We start from the raw sequence: 14,964 nt of genomic DNA, 5'->3' as shown, positions 1-14,964 counted from the left end.
GCATTGTTAGGCTATTTTGTCATTGTGTGAACATCATAGAGTGTACTTAATTAACATAAACCTACATGGTATAGCCTATTATACACCTAGGCTATATGGTATGACCTTTTGTTCCTAGGCTACTAACCTGTACACCATGTTACTATATTGAATACTGTAGGCCGTTGTGACACAGTGGTATTTGTATATCTAAATATACCTAAGCATAGAAAAGGTACAGTAAAAATACAGTATCATAATCTTATGAGACCATAGTCTTATACGGGGTCAGTCTCTAAAACATTGTTATTGGGTGCATGACTGTATTTCTAAGTGCATAATATGTGGAAACTATGAAACAACCTCACTAGTTTCATGAGGGTAAGTTGTTTGACCAGAAATTTAAAATCTATAGTTGAAAAACAGTCATGTGGAGTTATTTTGGCTCTGCAAAAGCAGTTAATGGTAGCCAGTTTATCTGTGAAACTAGAACCTTTACCTGCCAGCGGAGATTCAGATCTTTTCATTAAGGCCAAGTTTAAAAAATCTGTTTAAACATGCCAAGAAAGTAAAAATTGGCAAAATTATAGGTTTTCCTGTTTTTATATTACAGATTACCTGTTGGAATTTTAAGTCTTGGATTTGTTTTCCCTAAATAGAAAGTGCATTACTGGGGCCAGTTATTGTCCACTAAATGAATGAAAATTAATTTAAACATTGTAACCTTATGGAAAATATAATTGGAAGGGTTAAATTGTTGTTCTTTATGTCCTTGTACATCCTCTCTCCTGCACTCATCTCTCAGGGCTGGTAGGAGTGGGATAGATGTGTGTTTCCAAACCGAATAGAAATATATCTTGATCCATCCATGATTCTGTTCTGTATATTATTGTGTGGACATTCATGAGTCTCTAATTCAGTTTGTCAAATATTTACTTAAATGTATATACAGAACATTGTAGCAGGAAATTTAAGAGGTGCAAAGAATGAGACTCATGTCTTGTTCTTATGGAGCTGTGCTCCAGTAAAAGAATAACATGTATGTTGTGTATGTGTGTCTATGAATGGCTCTGAAAATCTGTGATAGAAATTATGAAAGGCAAATAGAAGCTGTTTGAGGTTTTAATGTCACTCAGGTGGACATTGTTTTCATTCTAACAACCTGCAGTTTTTGTTTACCATGTCCTGGATGTGGTTCTGTACAGTGGGTAATACAGGTAAGGGTAAGATATGCAGCTCCTATATCCAAGGAAATTCTAGTCTAATTGGTCATATTTTAGTGAGAACAGAGTTTTAAGAGAAATTGTCTAAATAAGAATTCATATAAAATTACAGAAGTACATTTTATGGATTAAGACTATACCCCAAGCCTCTGTAGTATAACTGCTAGGATCACTTGGATTGAGCACATAGGATTGAAATACAGGATTAAACACTTTCAGTTGGTCAGTCAGGGAGGATGCATAATATGCTATAGGCTTTCAGCCAACAGGGATTACTCTTCTGTTGTGGAAATTGCTGGTGAATGGTGATGAGGCAGCAATAGGATAGCATTCTAAGCCGGGTGAATAATCTGAACGTAAGGTTACAGGTCGGCAGAGGTCAGGCAGTCATGAGTGGGGGCAGTACTTTTCAGAGTACATTTGGTACTAGATATCACAGAGCGTAGTGCTTTGCTTAATTTCCTTTTTAAATATCAACTTTTTAATGAATTCCATTCCAGTAGTTTGTATTATTTTCTTACACATGGTTTTTTGTGAGAGCTGATAGAAACCTTAATCTTTTCAGGTATTTTTGGTTAGAGATGTTATTTCTGTATTTCTTTATTGTTTGATATTTATTTTTACTATATAATGTATCTATTTTCTCTTTATTTAGAGCCTAAATGTTGATAAATGTAACCTTTCATTTCTCTGGTTTTTTTTTTTTTTCACTTTTTTCTCAGATTGATTCTTAGAAACCAGCTACGTATCATTTTTTCTAAACCCTGTGAAAGTTTTAGGGTGGGTTAGGGCATTTATGAGAAATGTTGTGTTTGCTAAGAAAAAAAAAATACTCTGTCTTTTGAAATGCCAGGAACAGAACCTGGACACTGAGTGAATTTGCAACTCCTCCTTTTCCAAGCTCTTTACCTGCTGGTTTGTAGGAATAGGATCCACATACTTGAGTGAAGTTGGTGTCTTGAGGTGAAACCGGGCCTGAGAAACATTGGAGGTCTAGGGCTTATTTTCCAGATAGAATTGAGTCTTTGTTGGTCTTGGGCCAGCTTCCCTGCCCTGCCTGTTTTCTCCTTTGTGATTTTATGAGAACAAAGGAGGAAATAGGCAGGCCAGGGAAACGCTCTCTCTCTCCCTCTCTTGTGCCGAGGAAGAACTGTCCAGAGTTTTCCTCAATTTGTTTCCGAAACAAGCGGCTTTGCAGTTTCAAAAAGAATTTACTGATAGCCGAAAGTGAAAAAAATATTCCTAAGGACAAATAAGGAGAACATTTTCAAAGTCTTAGAAGCTTCTTGGTAGAGCTCATCCCTGGTTTTTTGGAGTCTAAGACCCTTGACTTTTCCCTTACAAACAAAGCTTTTCACCTTGCTTGGGGTCTGGCTGCAGTACTTGTTCATTATCTCAGTATTTGTGGCCTGATGGCTTTCTGCTTTGGTCCCTGACTTTTTTCCTTTCCCCTTCCCCTTCCCCTTTCCCTTCTCCATTCCCTTCCCCTTTTTCTTTCCCTTTCCCCTTTCCCTTTTCCTTCCCCTTCCCCTTTCCCTTCTCCTTCCCCTTCCCCTTCCCCTTCTCCATTCCCTTCCCCTTTTTCTTTCCCTTTCCCCTTTCCCTTTTCCTTCCCCTTCCCCTTCCCCTTCCCTATCCCCATTCCTGTCCCCTTTTCCTTCCTCTTCCTTATTCCCTTCCCCTTTTTCTTCCCCTTCCCCTTCCTCCTTCCCTTTTCCTTCCTCTTTCCCTTCCCCTTTCCTCTTCCCCTTTCCCTTTTCCTTTTTCTTTTGCCTTTCCCTTCCCCTTCCCCTTTCCATTTTCCTTTTTATTTCCCCTTTCTCTTCCTCTTCCCCTTTCCTTTCCCCTTCCCTTTTTCCTTTCCCTTTCCCCTTTTCCTTTCCCCTTCCCCTTTTCCTTCTCCTTCGCCTTTTCCTTCCCCTTCCTCTTCCTTTCCCTTTTCTTTCCTTTTCCCCTTTCCCTTCCTTTCCCTTTTTCCTTCTTTCCTTCTTTCCCTTCTTTCCTTTTTTTCCTTTCCTTTCTGTTCATATCTGTTCTTTGCTTTCCTCTTTTCTACTTATACCTTTTACAGGAAGTGATAATAGTGATTTAGAGAGTGTCATTTGGTTTGCTTTTATCCCAGAATATTCAACTCAAGCTAGCTTGGATAGTTAAGGAATTTGTTGGCTCAGTTAATTGGAAAGTCCATTGTTAGGCTGGGCTTTGAGTTTGGTTGATCCAGCAGTTTATTGATGTCATCAATGACCCAGGTTCTTTATTTTTGCCATCTGCGGTGCTGGTTTCATCCTAAGGCTGGATCTTTTCATGGGTCTATGTAGTGTAATTGCAGCAGCAAATGGGGCTAATAATTTCATGAGTCATCTTTAGAGGGAAAGAAAGACAACTGCTTCTCTTCAACCATCAAATGAAAGTCCTAAATTTTTTGCTGTTGGATGAGCATGAACCAATTCCTCTGGCCAGGGGTAAGTTGTATGCCCATCAGCTTAGGTTTGGGTGACTGGCAGATGGCAGAAAATAAGAAACTAGAGCCTAGGCAGCATAGCGAGACCCTGTCTCTACAAAAAATTAAAAAATTAGCCAGTCGTGGTGATGCACACCTGTGGTCCCAGCTACTTGTGAGGTTGAGGCTGCAGTGAGCCATCATTGCGCCACCGCACTCAGCTTGAGTGATCGAGTGATTCTCAGTCTTGGTGAAAAAAAAGAAAAAAGAAACTGGATCCTTGATCAGTGAGCCACTGTTTGACTGAGACCACGCTGAGTTGAGCATGGCTATTACCTGTGGAGGAAATGGAGTATTTGAGAGCTAGCCAGAATCGCCTGTCCTTGTGCTTTTGAATACATAAAGGAATGAAGTATTTATTTATATTTGAGCAGAAAATGAAGAAAAAGATTTATGTTGCAAGAATAATAGGACAAAAATATGTGCTGTACCCATTTTGCCCCACTTGCTTTATCAGCTGTGTGTGTGTGTGTGTGTGTGTGTGTGTGTGTGTGCGTATCTACATGTAGATTCTTTTTCTGTACCATTTGAGAATAAGTTACGTGTATCATAGCTCTTTACCCCTAAATACTTCAGTGTATATTTTCTAACAATAAGGGTATTGTCTTACATAGCCACAGTCAGTTATATCAACTTCAGGGAATTTTAACATTGCTGTTATCTCGTTTTAAAAATGAATTCAATAATGTCCTTTATGAATGAGATCACTATTTATGTTCTTTGCAGCATTATTCATAATAGCCAAAATATTGAAACAATCTAAGTGTCCATCAACAGATGAATGGGTAAAGAAATTGTGATACACAAACACACATGGAGGAATATTATTCAGCACTAAAAAGAAGGAAATCCTGCCATTTGCAAAAATGCAGATGAACCTGGAGGACGTAATACTAAGGATAATAAGCCAGGCACAGAAAGCCAAATACTGCATGATGTCACATGGGAATCGAAAAAAGTAGAGTTCTTACAAGCAGAGTAAAAGAGAAGGCGTAGAATGTGGGGAGAATGGGGAGATGTTGGTGAAAGGTACAGAGTTACGGTTACATGGAATGAGTTCCAGTTACATGGAATGAGATCCAGCATACAGCACGGGGTCTGTAGTGGATAACAGTGTATGGAATACTTGAATTTGCTGAGAGAGTAGATCTGAAGAATTCTCACCACACCAAAAAATTGTAGCTATGTGAAGAGATGGCTATGTTAGTTAGCTTGACTATAATAGTTCACTGTGTATATGTGTGTCAAAACATCACACTGTATACCTCCAATATTGCCCATTTTAATTAAAAAAAAAAAGTCCTTTATGGCATTTTTCTCTTTCAGATAGGATCCAGTCTAAGTTCAGGTATTACATGTAGTTGTCATGTTTCTTTATAGTCTCTTTTTTTTTCTTTTAGATTCAGAGGGTACGTGTGTGTGTTTATTACACGGGTATATTGCATACTGGTGGGAATTGGACTTCAAGTGTACACGTTACCCAAATAGTGAACATTGTACCCGATGGGTAGTTTTTCAACTGTGTCCCCCTTTATCACCTTCCTCCCTTTGGAGTTCCCGCTGTCTGTTATTTCCATCTTTATGTCCATGTGTATCCATATAGTCTTTGTTAATCTGGAACATTTTCATAGTTTTTCTTTGTATTTTATGGCATTGACATTTTTGAAGAATACCCTCCCCAGCTTTAAAAAATAAAACATTCCTAATTTATTTTTAGACTATTTTTCTAAAGTTATTTATTGTTATTACTAATGTTATCTATATGAGAAGAAATGGTGACAGTTGTAGGGAGGAGGGGGTGCTGCTGGTTCCTGGACATACCTGGTTTCTGGAAGTGGGAGAAGATGTGTTGGGTATTTACATCACGGCCCTCTTTTCTCCTTTGTTTTATATTTTCATCCATCATCAGAACTTAGACTTGTTTCTTGGTACCTTCTACCATGTCTTCAATAAGTCTAGGATTAGCATTTGGGTTGGGTGAAAGTGAAGGGTCAGGCTTAAGGGTGAATAGTGCTAGACAGTATGCAGTCTGTAGTCATGAAGGAGAATTGTGGAGGTATCACGAGAGTGGATTCCAGGTGAGAAGGTCAGTGATGGGACCCGCAGATCTTAGCCTTGGGCCTTCAGAGTGGCCTCCTGATCTCAGGCATTTTGGTAAAATAGACTTCCACATAGGGTTCTTGGCAGTTGTATTAAGAAAAAAGTTTAACTGATGAGCCTGCAAGTCCTGAGAGCTTGCTGAATTTGGGAAAGTGGGTACTAGGCTTGGGTACTAGGGTAAAAGGAATGGCTGTTGGGGCTTTGATTCAGCAGAGAATTAGCAGATTATTTTTCGTGAAGAACATAGTTCTCTTTGATCCAGGGAAATTATGGGTTAATATTATCTCATAAAGTACTCTGTGGTACTTTGCTTGTTCCCTTCTGGAAAGATGATGAGCGTGATTGTGCTGTCAGGCCTACAGACGTGCTGTCTTACTGGGCTCTCAGCTCCGGCAGTGGGGTGCCCCTGCACTGCTTACTTGAGATAGTACTTTATGGTAGCTGAATGTTGAATTCTTGTCAACAGAATTAATTTCTCAAATCAGAATTCAGTATTGTGTTGTATAAGAGACCCTACACTTGAGACTTCTTGTTGAAATAGTTGCCACAACTTAAGTCATGTGTTGTACTTAACATGTCAGGAGATTCAAAAGTTTTGGTTGTTAAGTAACAGAGTTGAATTATCTCTTCCAGTTTCATAGAGTAATAGCAATGAACACTCCAAAGCAGTGCAAGAGAGGAAATTCCCTTCTGTGGGGCGAGGAAATCCTGCTGACAGTAAAGCCAGTGGTAGGCTTTCACACAGATATTTGAATCCCTGACCCTCTGTTTGAAGGGTAGGAATTTTAAAGATTCAGTTTTTATCATTTTACATAATCAAATTTATCTGTGGGAAAAACTATATGAAATATAGAAAGTGCTTAGATACCATGAAAAAATTTTTATTTCACAGAGTGGTGTCATTTGTTTTAATTTATCTAGGATATGTATAATTTTAAAGATACATATTTAAATAGTCAGTTGTGCATTTATAATAGGTTGTCAATTGAGAAAAAGGCCTGTGTTCATGAGCTATTGATAAAGTGACAATTTTAGCAGGTGTCTAAATCTTTCGTGGTGCAGGCACAGTGCTAAGTGCCTTCCATACATTATCATTTTATCAGTAACGTCATAGAATATACAAAGAATGTTCAAAATTTATTTATGTGTATATTTACATATTTTATATATGTACATATATTTAACAAGGCATCATGCTGTACATATTTTCTTTTAAAGGTTTATTATGGACATTGTTCTATGTCAGGAACTACAGAGATGTGTTATAATCTTAATGGATTCAAAGTATTCCATTATATAGTCATACCATAATTTATGTAGCTTATTTTTTACCAGTAGATTTTAAAGTTATTTCTTATTTTTAAGTGATAATGCAACAACAAATATTCATGTACATCTCTTTGTGCAGTTGCTTGATTCATTCTTTAAGACAAATTTCTAGGCATGGAATCACTGGGTAAGGTACAGAATGCTTGACTCCTAAAATGATCCTCTTAGATCAAGAAAAAGCTAAAACAATTATAGGAAGAGTTTGAATGGCTCATAGGAATGATATTCTGATGTTTCTCTTGTTTCTGTGCTTTCTTTGTTTTTAACCCTGCATGATTGTGTAATGGTATTCTTTTTCCCTTTTGTAGTAAGCTGTGCTAGAACAAAAATGCAATGAAAGAAACACTGGATGAATGAAAAACCCTGCTTTGCAACCCCTCAGCATGGCAGGCCTGCAGCTCATGACCCCTGCTTCCTCACCAATGGGTCCTTTCTTTGGACTGCCATGGCAACAAGAAGCAATTCATGATAACATTTATACGCCAAGAAAATATCAGGTACTAATGCGAACACTAATACTGGAGCATTCTACACTAAAATGGAATACATTAGCATATAGTTGACACAACTTATATAAAACTCATTTACCCTTTCAGGCCTCCCACTTCTGATTAATTTTCTCATTTAAAATACTTTTATTCTTAATAGTCCTTTTCTTTTCTAACATCTGCTGGGTAATTGGATTTGATAGTTGTATTTGTGAAGTTTCTTTTTTCCCCCTCTGAAAACCTCACTGTTCCTTAATATTCACTTGGATGTGTCTGTCCTAGTGAGCTGGGTAGGAACCTAGATTAGTTTGAAAATGTTCAGCCATGAACTGGCAGAACCACGGTTACTCTAAGTTTAGTCATTCATGTTATTCTAAAGAAGTATTCTGTGTATACAAAAATAATGCTTAAAGAAAGGGTAAATGCCATTTCAACACGTATTTACACAATACAGCTGTATATAGCAGGCATTTTATTCCTCTGAGTTATTCTCGTATAAAGACGTAGACTGTGGGGTTTTTTTGTAAATTTATTGGAGGACGATTTTAGAGAATAGTGAAATTTCCTGATTTAAAATAAAATCCAATTTTATAAATTTTGTACTTAGGTAAGAAGTGCATAACTTTTTTTTCACCATGTTTCTAGGTTGAACTGCTTGAAGCAGCTCTGGATCATAATACCATCGTCTGTTTAAACACTGGCTCAGGGAAGACATTTATTGCAGTACTACTCACTAAAGAGCTGTCCTATCAGATCAGGGGAGACTTCAGCAGAAATGGAAAAAGGACGGTGTTCTTGGTCAACTCTGGTAATAAAAAATTATTTTATCAAGTTGTGCAGGGGAAATTGGATGGGATTTTATGTTTAAACAGATTTTCTGTGTTTCTTAAGTTAAATTATTGAAGAAAGTTTGACAGATAATGTACTCATTTAATCTCTTCTGGCAGAAATTGTTTTGTCCTATTTCTTTTTGGTGTTTCTCTTAAATGTTCTCGTTCTGTATTTCTTTTGAATGGATTGCTTTTGGAACATAAGTATTGGAACATATGTACATTAGAACATAATCTAAGTTGTTACATTTATTTTTTTCTTGATGTTTTAGCTTCACCAAGTATGTCAAAAGGTGCTTAATTATGGATAATTAACGTTTGTACTTAATGATTTTGCTATATCAGTTGTATTAATAAAGTTACATGCTGCTTAGAAATTAGATATTCAGTTAAGAGTTTAAAATACTGATTTTTATATGCTTGGATTATATATAAAAATAAAAAATATAAAATGTGAACCTAAGCTGGTAGGGCACTAATATATTCATGTCACTGCTCTTTTTTTAGATTGTCTCAGTATAACTATCTGCTTTAAATACATGTTAGACTGTCTTGTTTCCATCTGATTTTATTGAAGAAAACAGGAGGGTGGCTTAGAGGAAATCAGCTATGAAGAAGAAAGGTGGTGTAGGGTTCTCTGAAGCGAGTGACAAAAAGTGAGGTGGCAAGTCTAGTAGGTGCCATTTTTTTGGAGGATAACCTTGGAACTGTGGTTTTAAAGAGGCTATCAAAAACATTGTTGGTTAGGTCTAATATAATAATAAGGATTTCTGTAGACTGTTAATCATTAGTAGTCCAGAGAGCCAACTAGGCAAGATTTCTCATATTTACATGGAGTATTATATTTGTAATTAGCAAACCAGGTTGCTCAACAAGTGTCAGCTGTCAGAACTCATTCAGATCTCAAGGTTGGGGAATACTCAAACCTAGAAGTAAATGCATCTTGGACAAAAGAGAGATGGAACCAAGAGTTTACTAAGCACCAGGTAAGACTTGTAGAGAAATTTCACTTTATAAATCCCTACAAGTTCTTGACTTGGTTTGTAAGATGATCTGTAGCCTTGGTTGTCTGATTTAGGTTTGAAAACTAATTTCCCATATTTAATCAGCCTAGAAGCTAGTCCTGATGTACTATATCTTACTGTAAGTCTTACCTTAAAACCAAATAAAGGCCGGATGCAGTGGCTGACGTCTGTAATCCCAGCACTTTGGGAGGCTGAGGTGGGTGGATCACCTGAGGTCAGGAGTTCAAGACCAGCCTGACCAATATGGTGAAACCCTGTCTCTACTAAAAATAAAAAAATTAGCCGGGCGTGGTGGCGTAGTAGTCCTAGGTACTCGGGAGGCTGAGACAGGAGAATTGCTTGAATCCAGAAGGTGGAGTTTGCAGTGAGCTGAGATCGCGTCACTGCACTCCAGCCCGGGTGACAGCGAGACTCCATCTCAAAAAAAAAACCAAAAAACAAATAAATTACTAATTTTTATTGCTCTTAACTTTGTAGAAAAGAAATAGCTTTCAGTATGATCTGCTTGCTTGAAAAACACAAATTCCTATGACCTATTTCCAACTTGCTGATAATGCGCTTTCAAAAAATTTTGTCGTGAGTTAAATGTCTTGAAACTGGAAAAATTTCTTGCTTGAGCTGTTTAGGTCTTTGACGGAGACTTCCTCTAACTGAATGTTTCCATGCAGCCAGCATGTGCTGGAGGCTCCTCTAACTTACATGTTTCCATGTAGCCAGCATGTACTGGGGCTTTTGGTGTGTTGGTCATTGGGGGATACACAGTGATTAAGAGGCGCTTCCTCACTGAACTGAAACAGCCCAGCCTACTAGTGTGCTTCACATACTGGGATAAGTCCTCATTAATAAAGCACTTAAATATCCACATAATGATAGGCTACAAAAATAACATTTATTCTGAGTTTTCTTCCAGAAAACCATGTCAGTTCAACAGAAAAAAATAAAAAGTGTGAATTGTTTTGTGATTTGCCTAAATTGACAGATCTCATCAGTCATAATATGGCTGTGGGGAGCTAAGAACCTGAAGTAAATTTAGATTTGTCGTCAAGACATGCTTTCCATTATCAAGATATTTTTTCTCTACTCTTTTCCCATGCTTTCCTGATTTCCTTCTTAGTTCTGATGTATAAAATTATATGTATTTAGTATTTTAGTTTTAATTTTGACTAATGAATTCCTTAATCCTCACTTATGATACAATGGCTCTATGATCTGATTTTATGTAAGTATATCCAGGCAGTGAATGCCATGTTTGTTTACTGATGTTGATTTTATTTTAGGTTCTCATTATGACTTGCTATGTCGCCTTGAATGTTTTGAAAAATGGTTACTTATCACTGTCAGACATTAACCTTTTGGTGTTTGATGAGTGTCATCTTGCAATCCTAGACCACCCCTATCGAGAAATTATGAAGGTAAGTTTTAGACCTAAGTCTTAGTAATTCTTGGTAAACTATTGAGTAAATGCAGATTTTTGTTTTTAGATTTCAAAAGCAATAATATTAGTTATCAATATTGGGAGTTTGGCTGCAGTGTATGAATGAATGAATATTAAATTAATGTTCATTTAAATCTATAATAAACTTTTAAACATCATAATAAATTCTGTATAATTTTCATAGTGTATCTAATTGAGCCTTTTTGAAAAACAGATCTTTTAAACAAACTACAGTAATTCTATGAGTAATTTTATGTTGTCCTTGGTATAGTGGCATTCCACCAAACAAATTCTTTTTTACTATTTGTTAGTGATTTTGATATGTTTTAATATGGCGATGTCTCTCTTGTTATGGCCTTGCAAAATGAAGTCTTTACTGTCAGTATCTTTTATTATGTTAGCTCTGTGAAAATTGTCCATCATGTCCTCGCATTTTGGGACTAACTGCTTCCATTTTAAATGGGAAATGTGATCCAGAGGAATTGGAAGAAAAGATTCAGAAACTAGAGAAAATTCTTAAGAGTAATGCTGAAACTGCAACTGACCTGGTGGTCTTAGACAGGTATGCACTTCCGATTGACTTGGCTTTAATGAGATTAGTTGAAAACAGTATTAAGTCTTTGGTGTTTTTTGTAGTACCTTGCAGAGAGTACCTATTTAAGTGAACAAATGGCAGTAAAAAGGAATGGGCAAGAGTAAGAATTCTCTATAAGTACCGTTACCTGTGAGTTCAAGAATCTAACCTTGTTTCCACAGAGAGTAGCAGACAGGCATTTCTGCCTTAAGAGAGTATGTGTCAGCTCTTCCTATTTGCTGTTGTTGCCAAGGACTGGGAACTTTGACAGTAAATTTGTATTTTTTTTCTGTCAATATGTGTGCTTTGTTGTTCTGACCTGAATGTCTTACATGATGCTTTCAAAGAACATTAAGTTATTTAGAGAATTCAGCAGTATACTTTAAAATGTTTGGAAATACTCCATTGTTTTGAAAATGGGTTGTAGATTTCAGAGAAAGTTGCTGTTTGTGATTTCTAGGTTTGACTCTTTTTGAGAGGGTTACTATTTTGAGTTTCATTGAAAAGCGCACACACACACAAAACCTTCATAACTTAGGTTGGTGGAAGGGAGCCTTTACAAATTAGGAAAATGGCTTTTCAAATGCAATGAATTCGATTTATGTCAAAATAGCCTTCCATTCTTACTAGATGTAGTCTTAAATAAGGCTAAAGATTACCTAGTGGTGGTTCTTAGGACAGTTACAATAAGTAGCGGAGACTGATTTCTCAAGTTGTGGAGTTAAGTCAGACGTGGGTTTGAATACTAGCTCCACTAATTGTAAGCTGTGTGACCTTGAGTGAGTCACTTATTTCCTTGAACTTGTAAAATGGCATTGACAGTGGTTTCATGGGATTCTTTGATGATCAATTACATTGACACATAGAAAAATCTGCAGTGTGCCTGGCATTTAGTAAGAATTTGAGGAAAGTTTTCTTTGGAGAGTGAGAAGGAAAGGTAATATTTGGGATCTATCAAACTTAGGTATCCAAATGCCATATGAAATATAAATCTTATGACCTCTAGAACGTGCTGTGTCTGACTTCTTGAGCCAACACTGTGGTGGTGAAGTAGAAGGCTGTGCTTGTGCTTTTGTCTGACCTGAGTTAGAGTGCTTCACTTGTATTGCCTAAAGGTTTTCTGAGAAGTAGAAGTAGTAGAGTGTTTAAGTAAAACTGATAAGCAATCTGTTGAATAAGCATTACCTAATTCTGCAAATAAGGACTCTTTGGTTGAGTATAAATTCTGTTTTGGGTTAAGAAAAATAAGAACTATAGTATATATGTTTTTGCTAGATTTCTTTTTTCTTATTAAAATTATCATATGTACTTTTAGGATATTATGTGCCATTCTGGTGGTCATTTTTTATGAAAGGCATAAAAGACCCAAGGAATGATATTAGAAATGAATGAAAGTTGGGGGAGTTTTCTTATGAGGATTTAAAAATACATTAAAAATAAAAGCGATATTTGCAAATATTAAAAATTCACACAGATATGGAAATGGATAAATTGAATGATAAAACTCCCAGTGATCAGTCTTCCCATTCTTCTTTCTGCTTCTGCGAAGTGATTGAGTTTCATGAGTATTTTGAACACCCTTGTTCCTCATTCTGGCAAATGCCTAAGGGGGCAAAAGATGGAAGTCTAAACCTAAAAAACAAAAGAAAACAAACTAATAATAATGAAATCTATTGGCAAAATTATTTGAATATCAGCCCCTGTGGTCATTTCTTGAGACCTAACAGGCAAGTGTAGTACAGATTGAGCAACCCTAATCTGAAAACGTGATATTCAAAATGCTCCAAAATCTGAAACCTTTTGAGTGCTGGTGTGCTGCCACAAGTGGAACATTTCATATCTGACCTTGTGATGAACTGAAGCCAAAATGCGATCAAAACCTGTTTCATTCACAACATTATTTAAAAATATTGTGTAAAATTACCTTCAAGCTGTAAGGTGTATATGAAACATAAATGAATTTCATGTTTAGACTTGGGTCCCATCCTCAAGATACTTCATTTTTTATATGCAAATATTCCAAAATCTGAAAAATATTGGAAATCCAAAACAGTTCAGGTCCCAAGCCTTTCAGATAAGGGCACTCAACCTGTGTAGATAAACATGAGTACCACTTTAGGAAGGCATGTTGTGAGCCTGCCTTTCATATTGATTAGATATACAAACTGAAACTAGGAAGCTTCTTTTTGGAGTTAGACATATAAATGGATCATAATGCTGTAGTGAGTTTTTTAGAAATGAAACAAAAGGTGTTCAGGGAGGCAGTAGGGTTTGGCTGAAAGAGCCCTCCGAGGAAGGCAGTCCTGAGTTTTGTTTAGGCAGAGTCATGTAATGTCTTTGAACCTTCATTTCCTTCATCATCCTCCCTGTGTGTGGATTCAGTTAGAAGGTATGTAAATTCCCAGCATCATGCTTGGGGGTGCAGTGGATGCTCATTTGTATTCTTTTCTTTCCCCTCTTCTCCCCTTGCCTTTTGAAAACATCTTTTAAACAACACTTTACTGGTTTATAAAATACATTATTTACTGTTTAGAAATATGGTAATATAGAAAAATAATAATTAAACACCTAAAATCTCACCCCACTGCTAACATTCTGGCATTTTTTTTTTTTTTTTTAGTATCCCCCTTTTTTTTTTTTGCTTTTTGGAAAACTTTTTTAAAATTGCATTCTCACTACTGCAGTATTGATACCTTTTGTTTCTTATGTTAAAGGTATACTTCTCAGCCATGTGAGATTGTGGTGGATTGTGGACCATTTACTGACAGAAGTGGGCTTTATGAAAGACTGCTGATGGAATTAGAAGAAGCACTTAATTTTATCAATGATTGTAATATATCTGTACATTCAAAAGAAAGAGATTCTACTTTAATTTCGAAACAGGTAAGCATATATCAAGTAGGTATAGTGATTATATTTTGAAAGCTTTGTTAATTTTTAATATTGAAATGAAAATATGCTTAATGCGGCTCTTTTCTTTGTATTTTAGTTTAAGGTCTTAATCTTTTTAGACATTTTTCATTGAACATACCATATTAGGTTGAGTTCATTGTTATCCAGTGCACATTTATATTAAGTGTAGACTTCCCCTATTTAAGGAGCTGAGCTAGGATTCATGTCATGGTTATTTAAGTATAAGGAGTGAGTCCAATTTTTGTTTCTTTTTGGTCAGAAGAGTTAGTTCCTGTTCAAACCCTTGAACTAAACAAATTCTTCCGCAGTTTCCTAGTGTGTGTAACTGGATATGAGCCTATTGTCTCTCAGTGGTACTGCTTTGAGAAGAGATCCCTTAGGACAGTGATCCTTCCATTGTGGGCCCCACATCATCAGCAGCAGCATCTGGGTGGGGTCCTCAGGACTGAATTTTACTGTTTGCAGAGTCTTCAGTTTTGAATTTCGATAAGCCCTCCAGTAATCTGATTCATTAAAGCTCGAGAACCACTGCCCTAGAACTTTGCAACCATTTGTGAATGTTAACACT

The 14,964-nt window shown here is 36.5% G+C and overlaps 1 protein-coding gene and 1 non-coding gene across 2 annotated transcripts in view; both read left to right on the top strand.

Moving 5' to 3' along the window:
• Positions 1–2,220: 2,220 nt before the first annotated feature.
• Positions 2,221–2,332, top strand: MIR3173 (microRNA mir-3173). The gene has a single exon (NR_106621.1). It is a non-coding gene; the product is annotated as a microRNA mir-3173 (primary transcript).
• A 5,113-nt stretch (positions 2,333–7,445) lies between these two features.
• Positions 7,446–14,964, top strand: part of DICER1 (dicer 1, ribonuclease III) — a 47,318-nt gene continuing 39,799 nt past the window's right edge. Inside the window, 7 exon segments of the mRNA XM_016926683.4 lie at positions 7,446–7,507; positions 7,509–7,628; positions 8,265–8,427; positions 9,305–9,435; positions 10,752–10,886; positions 11,311–11,471; positions 14,198–14,366. Of these exon segments, the coding sequence (XP_016782172.2) occupies positions 7,481–7,507; positions 7,509–7,628; positions 8,265–8,427; positions 9,305–9,435; positions 10,752–10,886; positions 11,311–11,471; positions 14,198–14,366 (906 nt within the window). The 5' untranslated portion in view covers positions 7,446–7,480.

This window comes from Pan troglodytes, chromosome 15, assembly GCF_028858775.2.
Source record: "Pan troglodytes isolate AG18354 chromosome 15, NHGRI_mPanTro3-v2.0_pri, whole genome shotgun sequence".
NCBI lineage: Eukaryota > Metazoa > Chordata > Mammalia > Primates > Hominidae > Pan > Pan troglodytes.
The sequence above is the reverse complement of the archived record's forward strand: the minus strand, read 5'-3'. Positions and strand labels throughout refer to the sequence as shown.